The 14,359-nt window shown below is 39.2% G+C and overlaps 1 protein-coding gene across 4 annotated transcripts in view; it reads left to right on the top strand.

Moving 5' to 3' along the window:
* The window catches only part of OTOA (otoancorin), a 42,655-nt gene that overhangs the window by 14,144 nt on the left and 14,152 nt on the right, over positions 1 to 14,359 (top strand). For 2 of the 4 annotated variants that reach the window (XM_080387035.1, XM_080387036.1), the window contains exons 11-22: positions 78 to 217; positions 2,711 to 2,834; positions 3,219 to 3,434; positions 3,854 to 4,021; positions 4,337 to 4,477; positions 5,055 to 5,110; positions 5,473 to 5,590; positions 6,108 to 6,181; positions 7,701 to 7,836; positions 9,182 to 9,372; positions 11,493 to 11,586; positions 12,729 to 12,858. In XM_080387035.1, the coding sequence (XP_080243161.1) occupies positions 78 to 217; positions 2,711 to 2,834; positions 3,219 to 3,434; positions 3,854 to 4,021; positions 4,337 to 4,477; positions 5,055 to 5,110; positions 5,473 to 5,590; positions 6,108 to 6,181; positions 7,701 to 7,836; positions 9,182 to 9,372; positions 11,493 to 11,586; positions 12,729 to 12,858 (1,588 nt within the window). The remainder of the gene's footprint in view (positions 1 to 77; positions 218 to 2,710; positions 2,835 to 3,218; positions 3,435 to 3,853; positions 4,022 to 4,336; positions 4,478 to 5,054; positions 5,111 to 5,472; positions 5,591 to 6,107; positions 6,182 to 7,700; positions 7,837 to 9,181; positions 9,373 to 11,492; positions 11,587 to 12,728; positions 12,859 to 14,359) is intronic. The other 2 variants (XM_080387037.1, XM_080387038.1) reach the window with 2 other exon arrangements.

Here is a 14,359-nt window from a genome sequence, read left to right as displayed (position 1 = left end):
TTACAGAGCATCAAACATATTTTATTGAATGCAATTGTGTCATAATCCTGACACATGATTTTGTTTGCACTGGTCAGATAAGACTATTCATTAGCTATGACAATGCCACGAAACAGTTGGACACGGTGTATGACATCACACCAGAGCTTGCACAAGCTTTCCTGGAAAGAATAAACTCATCAGGATTTGATATGAGAAACACTTCAACTATCTACAGGCAAGTATGTTAGATCTACTGCTTTTCTTTTGCTTTTATGGCTGTGTGTGGAGAGGATGAACAAGGAAGGAGGAAAGAGAGGAGCAATAAGTAGCTGATGGAAGTGTTGGTGTGGCATAACTTTTCCCTTCCAGCAGAAAAATCTAGGCTGAAATCCAACCCTGTTTAGCAACAGTGAAGAACTGCTACTTTATGAATTTTTGGAGGCGTGCCTGATTAGCTAATGCTTTGTCTCCTGCTGCACAGTGAGGAGTTGGCTGTAGTATTAGTAGAAGAACTACAGCAGTATCTGGGGGACCCAGTCGAAGCTCCATCACATTGCACAGTGCAGCAATAAAACAGAGACATGAGTTGCCTTGGCTGTTTGAATCACAGAAGGCAGGTGTTTTGTGGAAATCGTGTTAGTTAGGTTTGAAGGAGGAAATTGTAACTCATGCCAGCCAGGTGTGCAAGTGGTTTTTCGTTGATGTGGGTGTCACCAGAGAGGTCACAAAGCTCATCCTGCTGTCCTCTTTGTCCTGCAGGGCAGAGACAAGCCATGCTTAAACACTTGAGACCATTAGCATGTAAGCAGAAAACTGCATCTTCAGGGCTGTCAAATCAGCACTGAACTTACTTTAACAATAATAAATGAAAATAAACTGCTCTTACTCATAAATATACAGTGAACACGAGCTATCTGCAAGAGTGCTGTACTCCACGTTTACATTTACACTGTTGTGTCAATGGATGTATTTAGTCCCAAGACACCACTGTCTGAAGTTATTTGTAGTCTCCTTGGGGGATACCTTGGAGTTTTAGACTAATGGAGAATATGCTTTATGGCTTCAGAGCTCCTGTCATTATTGCAATGTAACTCACTGACTTTCATGAAGTATTGCTGATTGTTGGAGGTGTAAGTGGGAGAAGAATTATGCCCGCACTCCAAATTTCGATGTCAGAAATCTTAAAAATGATTTTACCACTCCAGAGAGGTGCCACATTCTCACAGATGAGAGAAATGCCATGCTCCATAATCCTTAATATATTCCATTTTTACAACACACTTACTTTATATTACTCATTTTAACCATACTGATGATTTAAATGCACTTTTACTTTTAAGAAGTAGTATTATTCATTGGTGTTAATCCCAAAGGAGATGAAGAGCCCTTGGTGGCTATGCAATAATGCATCAGAGAGTAATTATTTGTTATAAAAATGCTGTTATAGATGTTCTTTGATTTGTATGTTAGTTTGATGGCGTCCATGAATTCAGATGGGCTGCTGAAGCAGTATTTTGTGATACTGCTAAGCAGGTTGTTGTTGAGGGACTAGAGGAACTAACAGCTAAGCCTTTCTGCGCTGCAGAATTTTACTGTTTGTGATAGTGCTGCAGTGTTGTCCACTGTTGATTTAAATCACATCCAGACATTATTGCCTAGACTCTGCCTACGCCTGCATCATTGAATTGCTAAAAAACAGAGTGTAGCAGGAAAGCTGGGCTTTGGCCACATCTTTGTAGGTTCTTGTTCTGTGTAAATTATGAAAACAAAGGCTGAGAGTTCACAGGGACAGGGGATTGATTCAGGCTTCATACAAACAAATTAAATCACCATCACTATAAAGTTTAAAGTCCAGAGGGAGTGATACACAGTTCAGACCTCTTTCTTTGCAGGACTGCAGGTAATGACAGTAAATACGTGCAGGGGTTAAGTCAGAAGGGCAGTTAGAGCAGGCGCTTACCCTTGGTGGTATGACTGCTTCTCCCCACCAGCTATGGTTGTGGTTGTGCTTTACAGAGGTTAATGGAAAAGCTGTCTTAAATAATACGGCACAGGTACTGTGAAGACAAATCAGCTCCACATCTGGTTCACGACACTGCCTTGCAAACTGCGGTGCTGGCACAGCTGAGCTAGTGAACCTCAACGCATTTTCTCCTAACCGGTGTTGAACAGGACAGGTCTCCAGCCATTCGCCAGTCATATGTTTGATGTGAAATACAGCAGGCTTTGTTTAAACCTGAAACAATAAAGAGGCTGTGTCATGCTCTAGCTGCTGCTCTGACGCATGAATGAGTTACGTTGCATGTGAAATCCAAGTGGGATTGAGAGTTCAAAACATCCAATCAATCCAGAAAAGAACTCCGCAAGCCACTCTAGAAACCTATTAATAACTCTCCACCCTTTTCAAAGCAGAGATTATACTGCGAATTCTGTCAAGGGGAGTGAAGTCATTAGCTGGGAAAATCCAGCCATGGGCAGATGGAACCCGGAAAGTTAAATTTTTGACAGCACAAGCAATCTGGGTCAGGTTCAGCTGAATACAGAGAACAGTGCGTGTGTCTCATACCCCGGTTTCAGGCTGTGTGGAGTTGTAAAGATTGCAGTTTAAGGCACTAATGACAAATTTCTCAAGTTTTGAGCACAAGTAGGGTATACCATGCTGTATTTCTGTTTCCTCAGAGTGACACCTTTTATGTCAGAAGTTAGCTAATGTATTTCTTCTGTATAGGCTGGGTTTATTGGTTTGCTTTTATGATGACATGGAACAGATGGATGCAGCTGTGGCCCGGGCTTTACTTCATCAAATGATTAAGTGCAATCACTTGAGAGGTTTCCAGGCTGAGGTTCAGAAGGTAAGTACAGTATTTTCTCTTCTTGCCTAACTTAATCCTAAAAACAGGGGAGGAGGGACTCTTCTTGAATAAGGAAAGAAAAGAGTGAAAAATGACTGGGATTAAGAAAAAAGTGAAAATAGTTCTCGAGCATATCATGCAAAGAATAAAAGCCAATTTTGGTTTTTTTCTTTTACAGTGCTCATTCTTTTCTTGTTCTGTTTCCTCCTGTTCCATACTCCTTTCACAACTGCGGTTCTATTTCTGAATTTTTATGAAGTGTGTGGTCACTAAATGGTTGCCAATGTCTATTCCAGAAACTTCAGCTAAAGTTTTGGGTGCTAATGGAAATTAGTTCTTGGCAGATATTTTTTTTCCCCCATCTGCTTTTTTTGTTTGCTTTAGCTCAAATCTCAGCTACTGAACATTGCCATGCAAAACCAGACATTGAATGATATCGTTGGATCTCTGTCAGATGCTGTGGTTGGACTAACTTCAAGTCAGCTGGAATCTTTGTCACCTAAAGCGGTGCATAATGCTATTGCAACATTAAACCAAGTCTCTGGGTGGGAAAAAAGCCAAGTTATGATTTTATCCAGTAAATACCTCTCTTATGAAAAGGTATCTCTGATAACAGCTTTCCTACCTTCTCTTTTTAAAAGTGATTTTTTTTTTTTAACGATAACCATAGATTTTGAAAAGTTTAGTACAAGATTTCTTTTTAGTACTTAGTGGTCTGAAAATTTTGTTTGAATCAAATAAAACCATCTGAGACTGTACCTCCCAAAGTAATCCTCAAGTAACAGAGAGAATGACTATTTGTATTTAGCAGTTGTATATATTATTTTTTCTGTGTCACTGCCCTAAGCAGAATTTGCATGATCAGAGATCCCAGATTCAAATATATTGTAATGGAAGGAATCAGGGTCCTCTCTGTAGTTTCAAAATAATAGTTTTGATTTATTTGTTAACTTTTGCTTTTGAATGAGTCTACTGTTCACAAGCCAGAAAACTTTCTCTTTGTGCTGTTATCTCTGCAGGTCTTATCATTTTATAATGTTAGTCAAATGGGCGCGTTGGTAACTGGTATTAGCACCCAGTCATTCTACAGCATGAACCCAAAGGAGCTTTCTCAGATTATTCGAGGCACAACATCCCAGTACTTATCTGACTTGTCGCCTGCGCAACAGCAAGGGATCCTCAGGAAGGTGATCATGAACTCGAGTGTGTAGCAGGTTCTTTCTGTACAAGGGCACAACAACCAGATATGCACAGCACGATTTAAAATATTGTCACTGAGATGTGTGGTTTGGCTCGATGGTCCATATTTCTAATGTTATTTTCTGAACACCGAGTATATTTTGAAGGCTCTCTCTTGCTGAGTTCCATGGCAGTTTTAATACTGACATGTTTTTCCTTTATCCTCTTAAGAGAAATATTACACAGAGTAGAAAGAAGGGCAAATCCTGTAAATCTAAGCATCAGTTCTGAAATGCCATGCGTTTATCTGTTCCTCTCTTTAGATAGCTGCATCTGGAGATTTTTCTTCATCAGTCAAAGACATACAAGGAGCTTTCTTTAAAGAAATATCTCTTTCTGGGTTATGGAAGCAGACTGAATATAATTCTTCAATGATGAAAGAAAAAGAACTCAGAAGAAGCCAGGTAAAATTTGCTATACAGTTCCCATTCCACTGCAATTTAGTATGATGGAAGAATCAGAAAAGTGTAATACATATATGTTCAAGGAGCATAGGTGAAAGGAAGGAACTGCCCCAAAATGTGTCTTGACATAAACAACAGGAGGATATTTAGAGCCTAGAGGCAGTATTATGAAACAATGCTGCAGAAAGGGGAGCATTAATATGCTGTTTAAAAGTCTTCAAAATTCTGCCACATACATTCTCGCTTTCCAGTACTGTATAGTAGACATTTACACGTACAATCGGCCCTTTGGCTGTTCAGAGATGAAAGAGGACCAAGTGATATCCAGAGGTCCCTTCAAACCTAAATCGAATTCAGTGGTTGTGTGCCGTGGACATCTTTAACATCATCCCATAATGCCAGACAGTGATGTCTTGTCTTGTGAAGAAGGAATTCAGCACTGGATGCCAAACCTTTTGGTTGGCCAAGCTGGCTTTAGAGTGCATAAGAGTTAAGTGTACAAAAACCTTGCAGTAGTTATTGTATCTTCCAACTGGATTACCTAAGCTTAACTTTAATGTGGTGAGTTTTATTTCAGGCTTTGTATCTGTATGAATTGCTGTCTAAGAAAAACTATCCTGTTGACCTTCTAAGGTATGGATGAGAGTCTCTCTTGCAACGGGGTTTATGTCTAGTTTTGTGATGAGAGCAACTCTGAGGTAAACAGTATGTGGTTATTTTGTGCTCTCTTATGTTTATTCATTCCTTGATACCACAGGATAATTCACCTTCCTCATTAAAAAGGGTCTCCAAATCAAAAATCAGAGTCAAAGCATTGCAGAGGTTTGGGTATTTTAAGGCTCAGTGGCTAATTTTCAATTTGATTACATTTTTACTTTCAATTACAAGAAATGGGAGAGGTGGTCAAGAAACTGTATCTTAGGACATGGTTGTGAGGAGTAAGGACTAAATCCTGCTTAAATATTCAAAAGATTGAACTTTGCTTTTCCTATCAGCACAGGACAGCTTGTGAAAGGAGTAACTTGTCAAGTCATTGAAAGTATGGGCACAGACATTTTTTTAAACAACTTTAAATTCTTTGAAATGAATCTTCATCTGCTTTCTCCATATCAGGTAAAACTAAAAGAAGACTTTGTGTCTATAAATATAACTACCCAATATCTAAATTGTAGTTAAATTAAAATTTGGTTAATTCTGGTTTTATCTTTTCAAAATCTTTTATATGTGAACATGTCTGTTAAGATACTTTATTTAAGTCTTTTAGGTGTGAATTTGTCTGTTATCATACTTCATTTTGACAACCTAATTTGTCACTTAAAAATTGCAAGAAATTCCTACAGTCCTTCTAACTTGCTAATTCATGAGTAATCTGTTTGGAAATGTATATATAAGTTTCAAAACCATACAAATGCTCTCATGCACCCAAATATAGGATGCTTCTTCTCTAATGTCTACAAAAAGAAAGCTCTAAACTACTTTAAAAAAAAAACAAAACACAAAGAAAAATGCTCTCTGAAGATAATATGCAGGTTTGTATATACTAAACTATAAGCTGTAATAAACAAACTATATTTTCATTCTTCCTCAAAATTTCTAAATGTTTATGATCTTGAATTTTTGTTGGTTTTAGGTTAATTGTTTGGCTTGGAAGTTTTGGAAAGTCTCCAATGCATCTATTCCTCCTTTCCTCTTACTGGTGCTTCCGTGAGTTACATCTTAACTACTTTATGTTACTGCATTCATAGCAGTACGTTGAGTAGTCCTGAGAGCACTTCTTTAATAATCTCTTCAATGCTAAGAAAACTGGTGATCCATAATTTATAAAAAGTGGTTGCTAACTGTAGCCAAAATCTGTGTCAAGTGAAAGCTGGTAATACTTGGTGTCTTTTAATATAGCCCATTTTTATCACAATTGTGGATTCCTTTTCATCCTTGAAATCAGTCCCCCTCGAAGCACTCTGTGCGCACACTGAATCACAGTGTGGTGGTGTGGCAGCAATGAAAAAGCTTGAAGTGTTGCTGCTTATACTGTTGCTGATGTCTGCTAAAATAAAGGTGTTAGTTCATTGGGCTTTCTTAAACATGTTCAGAATCAAAAAACTAACATAAATGTAGGTTTTGCTGGTTTGTTTGTTTCTTGATTGTTTTGGAGTTCCCCCCCTCTAGGTTGTGAGACTTGGTTTGTTTATTTTTTTAGGAATTTTTTTGAGAGTGGATATGTAAGACAAAGCCATTGGGTACCTCCCAAGCATACTGCTCTGTATGCTTAAAAATATTTCAGTGTGTTTAAAGACATTTTTGTAAGTTAGAAAAACTTTGCATTATGTAAATAGCCAAGTAATATTCAGTGACGCCTTTTTTCCTTAAAAAAAAATAATAATTGTACCTTAATAGGAACTCGTGAATTGTAGAAATTGTTCATTCCTCTTTTTCTTAACATTTCTTTCTTCCTACCTGCTTAAAGGGATAAAAGGGAATGAGAACTATTATTTTCCTGAAATATTTTTAATTGAAAAGAAGTAAGAAAATGAAAGAATTCCATTTGAAAAGGCATTACTCTCTTTAAAAAGCAATGAAATAATAATAGAAAGGCTTTAATGCAAGGCTTTCTACATGCTACAGCACCAAGTTGTTTGGCCAACAGTTGCATATTGCTTGTTGAGGGTCATCAGAAGTCACTGGTGCTCTTGCCTACAAACCTGGTAAGGCTGGGCTGGTGCAGCTCTGGGATACGGCTTTACATGCAACGGCTGCCTGCTGCTCTGGGTGGAGAAGAACAGCATTTTGTTTAATATGGCAAGCCTTCTTGGACTTTGATAAAAAGGAAGCCTGCTTTAAAACTACTTCTTGTCCTTTTAACCCACCCACCGCATCTTCACTCATCACAGAATTATTCCTAATAAAAAGGAGGAAGCGGAAAAGTTTGTAAACTGTTGACAGTCTTGTTTCATACGGTGTTAAAGCATCTCAGAGCACTTCCATCTGCTTGCAGCTATTTATAACCCTCAGCCACTTTTTGAAGTAAAGTTCGTGTGCTGATGAACTGGAAGAAGATGTAAGTTAAAGTGTGTATTAATTGCAACTTTTCTGGCCTGGCCAATTTATAATTTTTCAGATCCAGACTTGTCTTTAAATACTTCTGTCATCATAGATTTTATGGGTGTGGTTATGCATGTATGAAGATCAGGTTTATATTCTGACACTGTTTAAATTCTTTCTGCAGGACTGAGTACCTGGAGTATGTTTCAGGCCCTTTGTGTGTCCCTTTCATTGGAAGACTGGGGAAGATTGAGATGGACCTTTTCAATCCAAGCCTTCACAAAAAGAACGCTGTCCTGCAAAAAGTACAGGAGTGCTTGGTAGGTATAGCTGGGAGGGGTCGGCAGGGGAGGGTGAACTGCAGAAACAGTAATCTGTAACTAGCCACTGACAATTCCAAACTGAGTGAGAGTGGTTGATCGGTTTTCTCTCCCTGTATTGTCATGTGGTGCATCACAAAGTTATCCTGCCTACTTGTACTGTCTGGTCCACACACACATGCCCATGGTCTCCTGTGTAGAGACAGCAACCTGATACACAGGCTCTCCTGCTCTGTGGTTGTGTGCTGAAACTGTAGCTGGTGGATGCTGAGAGCCCAAAAGGCAACACACAGCGTGATGATTTCTTATTTAGACTATCACCTAGCTCCGATAAGCTTAGTGTCAAGGCCCCAAGCAACCTGGTGTAGCTGACCTGCTTTGAGCAGAGGGGGTGGACTAGGCAACCTCCAGCGGTCTCTTCCAAACTCAGCTGTTCTGTGGTTCTGTTATACACATATGTATTGCTGCACTGCATTTTGTCCAGTAATATCAGTCACCACCTACATAAGGTCTTGACTTACCCATCTGTATTCTTACGAGTTTTTTGTGTACTGTTTCAGTTTTATTGTTCCCTGCTTAAGGAAACCATTTTATAGCTTCCTTAAGAATTTTCCTTGCCTCCATGCATGTTACGAAGTGTTCTTATGAAATGGCATTACTGACCATGGTGAACTGGCTGGGACAGCCTGGAGCTGACCCATTTGCACCTGGAGCTGTTCTCCCCTGCTCCAAGTGTTGCTAGTCCTGTAGAGCTGTGCGTGGCACAGGAGGCTCTATGGGAGAGGTGGTGGTACCAGCAGGATTTTGTGACTGCTGCTGTCTAGGAGCTGCAGCAGTCACACCAGTTTTTAGGTGGAACTTTTTCTTTGATGTAGCTGCAAATATTCATGTCCTTATACATATTAACCAGCTGTATAATCCCTTGTGTTTTGGCAGCTGCTTGAGAAACCCCTAGAGCTAAGCCTTCTGACAGCAAGAGCTTGTGGCCCCTTTGTCACAAGGGGCCATGTGAGGGCTCTGCTGCCAGGCAGAACTGCACCACCTCTGCAGGTGGAGATTGTGGCAGGAGATTTAGTTTTAACTAATTTTTTATGTGTGCTTCAATATGGAATAAAGAATAACTGAAAGCTCCGACAAGTGTTTGTTAGAAATCACCAGTTGCATCGGTAAAAGCAAAATTATGAAGCAGTCTCAGCAGAAATCATAGATTAGGTTGCCAGTGCAAACTGTTGTCTCTTTGTTCCTTAAAGGGTCACAGAGCTTAAATGTGTTGTGGTGCAGTTGAGTGATAGAGGGCAAGAGCCAAGATGAGCTCTGCCAACAAGGTAAATGCTTCTTGTTTCAGAACGGTTCTGTTGCTGATGGATATGATGTTGACCTACTTGGAAATCTAATCTGCCACTTACCTCCAGACTTTCTGCACGACAGAATGTCCCTGAAGGCAGTGGCAACAGCCCTTCATCAATTCAAACTCTGCCAAGAGCTCAGCCACGAGCAGAAGACTGAAATTAAATACAAACTCCTTGAGTTATATGGGTAAGATATTAGATATACCACCTTGCTTATGCTGAGGGTTAAACCATGCAAATACCAACCGTTTGCTTTGCCCAGATAGAACTGCAATGAAAGCAACACAAAACAACTTCTATCACTGCCCAAGCTTGGGGTCTCTGTCCACTAGAATGACATTTCTGTTCTTGTGAGTAACGTGATAACTGCAGAACAAAATACATCCCCAGGGACACCCTGCATGACTTAATTCCCAGAGGAAAAGGTGAGAAAGTATAATGTTAAGAGGAGGGGCAGGCAAACAGACTCTCTGGCATGGCAAGAGAAAGGGTGTTGGAGGCAAAAAATGGTGCAGGAATACAAAGAATGGGAAAATGGAAGTGGGATACTCAGTGTGCTGGTGTGAGGAGAGAAATAAAGAGGACTGCAAGCACCGGTTGTAATGGGAGAGAGCTAGAGAAGAAGCAGAAAGATATAAAGTTCAACCAACTGAAAGAACAAAGCAGACGGCGTGTTAGATGTCATTAATGAGTCAGTTCAGGAGGCTGGTTGGAACCACACTGCTGTATCAGTCATCCAAAGAACAGAGCCATCCTCTCTCTGGCAAGAATATACTGTTTCTCTCGGCATTGTCTCTTCAGAAGTATCTTGCATTTGAAAAGGGAGACAGAATGCGTGGCTTCTAACCATCCGTCCCTTCAGCCCCAAAGTCTGTCACTTGATCATTTTAGTTGCTCATTCAGCTTCCTCCTAGTCAGCATTTTTCTAGTAATGGAACAGCTATATTTTTCACCAGATTCCATCCCTACGTTAATCTTGATGCAGATCCATTTTATTGAATTGTGACACGCTGTGCTAAAAATATATATTTTATTTAGAAAATATTTGTCTAGTCAAACATCCTCGTAGTGCAGCAACAAACCAAATAAAGTTTTCTGTGAGAACATGCACGAGTAACAGATTTCTTACTACCATCTTCTTCTGGCTCTTGCAGGTTGAAAATCACTTACCCAAGTGTTTTAAGTCAACCACCAGCTGGGTTGGCTGATGTTTGTCAGATTTGTATAAAACAAATCGGCCAAACCTGCACAAAGCTAAGCTACACGCATTTTGAAACCCAGCACCACTCAGAACTGAACCTGAACTTCATTTTTAAGACACACAAATAATTTTAGCATGTTATTTCAAGAGAGATGGTACCTGTCATAGAATTGATTTCTCATACAGCAACAGCAGTGGCATAGGTGTCATTAGATGTGGCTCTCCAAGGTGTTTGATCTGCCTTCCATACCTCTTGATGTTGCAGATGAATGAAATAGCAGACAGTAAAACCAGGGAGCTAATAAGGTATGGATTGAAATCTTCTGTTCCGTCACCTGAGATTCGTGTTTCTGTCCCTTAATTTTAAAAAGGCAGCATTAGCAGCAGACTGGTGGCACACCGAGTTACTTCCCAAAGTTGCTGAGTTTCAGAATGAGAGGAAAACTGTCCACTTCTCCTAAGTGTGCATGGACCTGTTACTCAGAAATGTTGACCACCCATAGCTGCTGCTGACATCAGGGAAGGTTACAGTTGCCCAACACTAATCAAAAACAGCCCCTGTACCGCTGCGAATAGTTAAGCATTAGAATAGAGGAGGGTGGGATTTTTTTAATAAGCAAGTATGGGGCAAGTATTGTGTGCTTGAAGTATTATTGGTATATAAGGACAAAACATTGGTCCTTAGGATAAGATTCCTGTAAAAAGAATGGGTTTGATTTTGGTTATGAGGTTTCTACTTCTCTTTTGATACAATCTTGCAGGTTATGTTGCTGTATGAACCTGATAGAAAATGGTAAATTTTCTTCTTAAAAAAGAATTATTTCTCCTCGCTTAATGCTGTAATGCTAAGAATACTATTGAGGGAGAGAGTTCTATTACCACAATATTTGAAGGCTTTTTCTGAATATATTGAGAATTCCACTAATGCCCTATACAGAGAGATGAGAAAATGCAATCTGATGTTAACAAGCATAAATCATCACATTGGCATAGAAATGTGTTTTCTATATGATACAGTATAAGAAAACCTCTGAAATTTTAGTATTTAGTATAATTTTGATTGCAAACATTCCTCATTAATACAATTTTCTGAATTATTTCTTCAGCTCCCCAAACAACTGGACAGCTGAAACAACATTAGATGTTGGACCATTCATAGCTCTGCTGTCAAAAGCAGAATTAAATGCCCTTGCTGAAAAGGTATGCTTTTATTATAATGTTTTAATTTGTAAAAGGTAATGTTAGAATTTGGATTTGTGAATATCATAACGCGGTCTAAATTATGTAACCTGAATGCTAAACTAGGTAAATAATTCTCTTGGCAGGGAACTATGGGTTAATGTTTCACACATTCTTGACTCCATCATAATGTCTTGAGATTTCTTCTTGAAAGTAATGGTAGTATAAGCAATTTATTTTCACATACACAATGATAATTGTACATTGTCACCTAGATAAAAAAAATAGTGCGTTTATAGTGACACAGACTCAAAACATTTTTAGTACTTTACACCTTGCAGTGTTGTTTCCTCCATTCCCCTGCCTTCTAACCATAAAAGTATGTTTCTTATCTTGTTAATAATGGGATCATACTGATCACATTTTCATTTACTCATGTGGCCCTTTGCCCTAGGGGCAGCATAGCACACATAACGATAACCGATAGCCTCAGCATTGCACTTTGTAGTTTCTTTGCCCTCTTTAGTTCTTATAATCTTGTAATTTTTATGTATAGGAGTAAACTATACTGGAATGGGGATTTCATTCTTCAGCAGAAATATGTGAGCCCAGTCAGCAGCTTTTCCTCAGGAGATAATGCTGATAATTGACCATATAGTATAGGACTCAACTGAAATGAAGGTGTCTAGCAAGGTAGAGGAGAGGGGTCAAAAAGCCTGAAAAGGGTGAACAGGTTAAAGTTATTTTTCATAATTTAATTGGGTTTCTATCCTCAATTCTTACACTTATCTGGCAAATTTAAGATAAACAAAATAAGGTACTTTCTGTACTGTGCATAATAAAATGGTGGAACTCATTGCTACAGGAGGGTCTGGACAGATTCCAGTCAGGCAGTGCTCAGGTGTTGCCAGAAGCTGAGAGGGCATACAAGAGAGAGAATCGCTCAGAATTTGCTTTGTTTCTAAATTTTTCCCCCCCAAAACGTATACTGTTGACCTTTCAGTAGCAGCCAATTTACTCTCCTGAACATCTGCACAAATAGGAAGGAGGCTGAGCTGTTACTAACCCCTACTTTGCTGAGGTCAGCACAAGTCTTTCTCTGCAAATTGATTTGTTTTAAAAGGGAGAAATAAGTCTTACTTACTCTTTCTTTCCTTTTGAAGTTCCCAGGTACCATTTTACAAATAGCAAAGACAATAGGACCAATTTCTTCATCTGAAGAGCTTCTGTCAACTGTTTTTGAATCTGTCTCCAATGCCACTGCCGACACTGAATCATCTCTCACCAGACCTGGTCAGTATTGCACCTGGTATCTGCAAAGTGCCACATTTAGAATGGTGTCAGTTTGGGCTGTGATGGTGCAGTTCAAACACACTTTTTGTTTCACCTTGTCATCAAATACATTCTGAGAAGCCAAACAATAAAAAGTGAAGCATTGAGTAACTTAGAGGTTCAGACTTTTAGCAAAAACAGTGAGTCTTCATTCTGTTGCCTGTAGTTGTCTTATGTGTTGACCAATGCTGAAACAATTTCATTACAGAACTGCATGGTTAAGCATCTCCTGGAACATTCCTGAATGCATAAAGGAAAAAGATAAATTATTTGAATTAGATGTTTTTATTTTTACTTTTTGTTTATTTTTACTTTTCTTTGTAATATTAGTGAAAATCCTTGAGTTAAAAACCTGTGAAGGTGACAAGCTGCTGTCATGCCAAAAGATTGTGCATAGTTAATCCTTTGCTAGACATGAGCATATGTTGATTTGGCTGTTCTTAAATCTGAAGTCGATGGCACTGTGTTTTGTCTGTCCAAATGGACAAAGTTTGTTACAATCTAAAAGGTATTTTAATTAGCAACCAAACTAACTATTACAACCTCTGGTGACAAATGGATCATTTTCTTTTGTATGAGGTACATACTTGGACTATATTCTATTATTACAATAACTGTATTCTTTCTTTTACTTGAAATTCACCCAGGCAGAATTTTTAAGATATGCCATCCTGTGCTGTGGAACACAACACTGCTGTGGGGCAGAGTTTTGGAAAGCATTAATGGGAGTTTAGACCCCAACAATAATTTCAAGGAGTTTGATATTGTCTGCCTTTACATCTTTGAAAATCTCCCCATTGGTTCTCTGCCTAACAGAATACAGGTCCAAGCTCTCAGCAAACCCTGAGCCACCATGGAAATCCATCTGCTTGTATAACAGCAACTCTGAATGACAGCTGTGTGTCTCTGGAAACGAATTTGCTTGTGATAGTGCTGTATTCTTATACAGAGACAGACAGAGGGTGTTCTACAGTTGTATTTTTGCGTAGCCTGAAAAAAAACATGACCTCTGTTGATCAGAGGAGTCATTACAGAATTATCATGCTCTAAAAAAGCAGAATCCAGCTGGTGTAATAGCAGAGTATTAGTCCATCTGTATGTATGGAGTTCACTCCTCCTTGAACAAGTAAACCACCAGATCATAAATCATATTTCTTTAGACATGGGCCACAGGACTAAAGGTTCAGCATCAGGTATTTCAGTGTGCTTGTGTCCTTATGTGTACTTTTTTGGCCTCTGGACCAGAGCAAAGTGAATCCCAAAGACTTCTCTAATCAGACTAATTCATGTCCAGTGCAGATGCAGAGCTGTCTCATCTGCACTGCAATATAAGCCTGCTAGCGAAGCTGATGATCTTTGTAAAAGGGTAGCTTGACTCAAAGGGTATGGAGGCTCGTCATTCTTCACTTGGGGTGCGTGAGCTCAGCTAGGGGGGAGTCTGGGAGATGAAAAATTGAAGGGC

This window comes from Falco punctatus (genome assembly GCF_963210335.1).
Source record: "Falco punctatus genome assembly, chromosome: 4".
Taxonomy (NCBI): Eukaryota; Metazoa; Chordata; class Aves; order Falconiformes; family Falconidae; genus Falco; species Falco punctatus.
The sequence above is the reverse complement of the archived record's forward strand: the minus strand, read 5'-3'. Positions and strand labels throughout refer to the sequence as shown.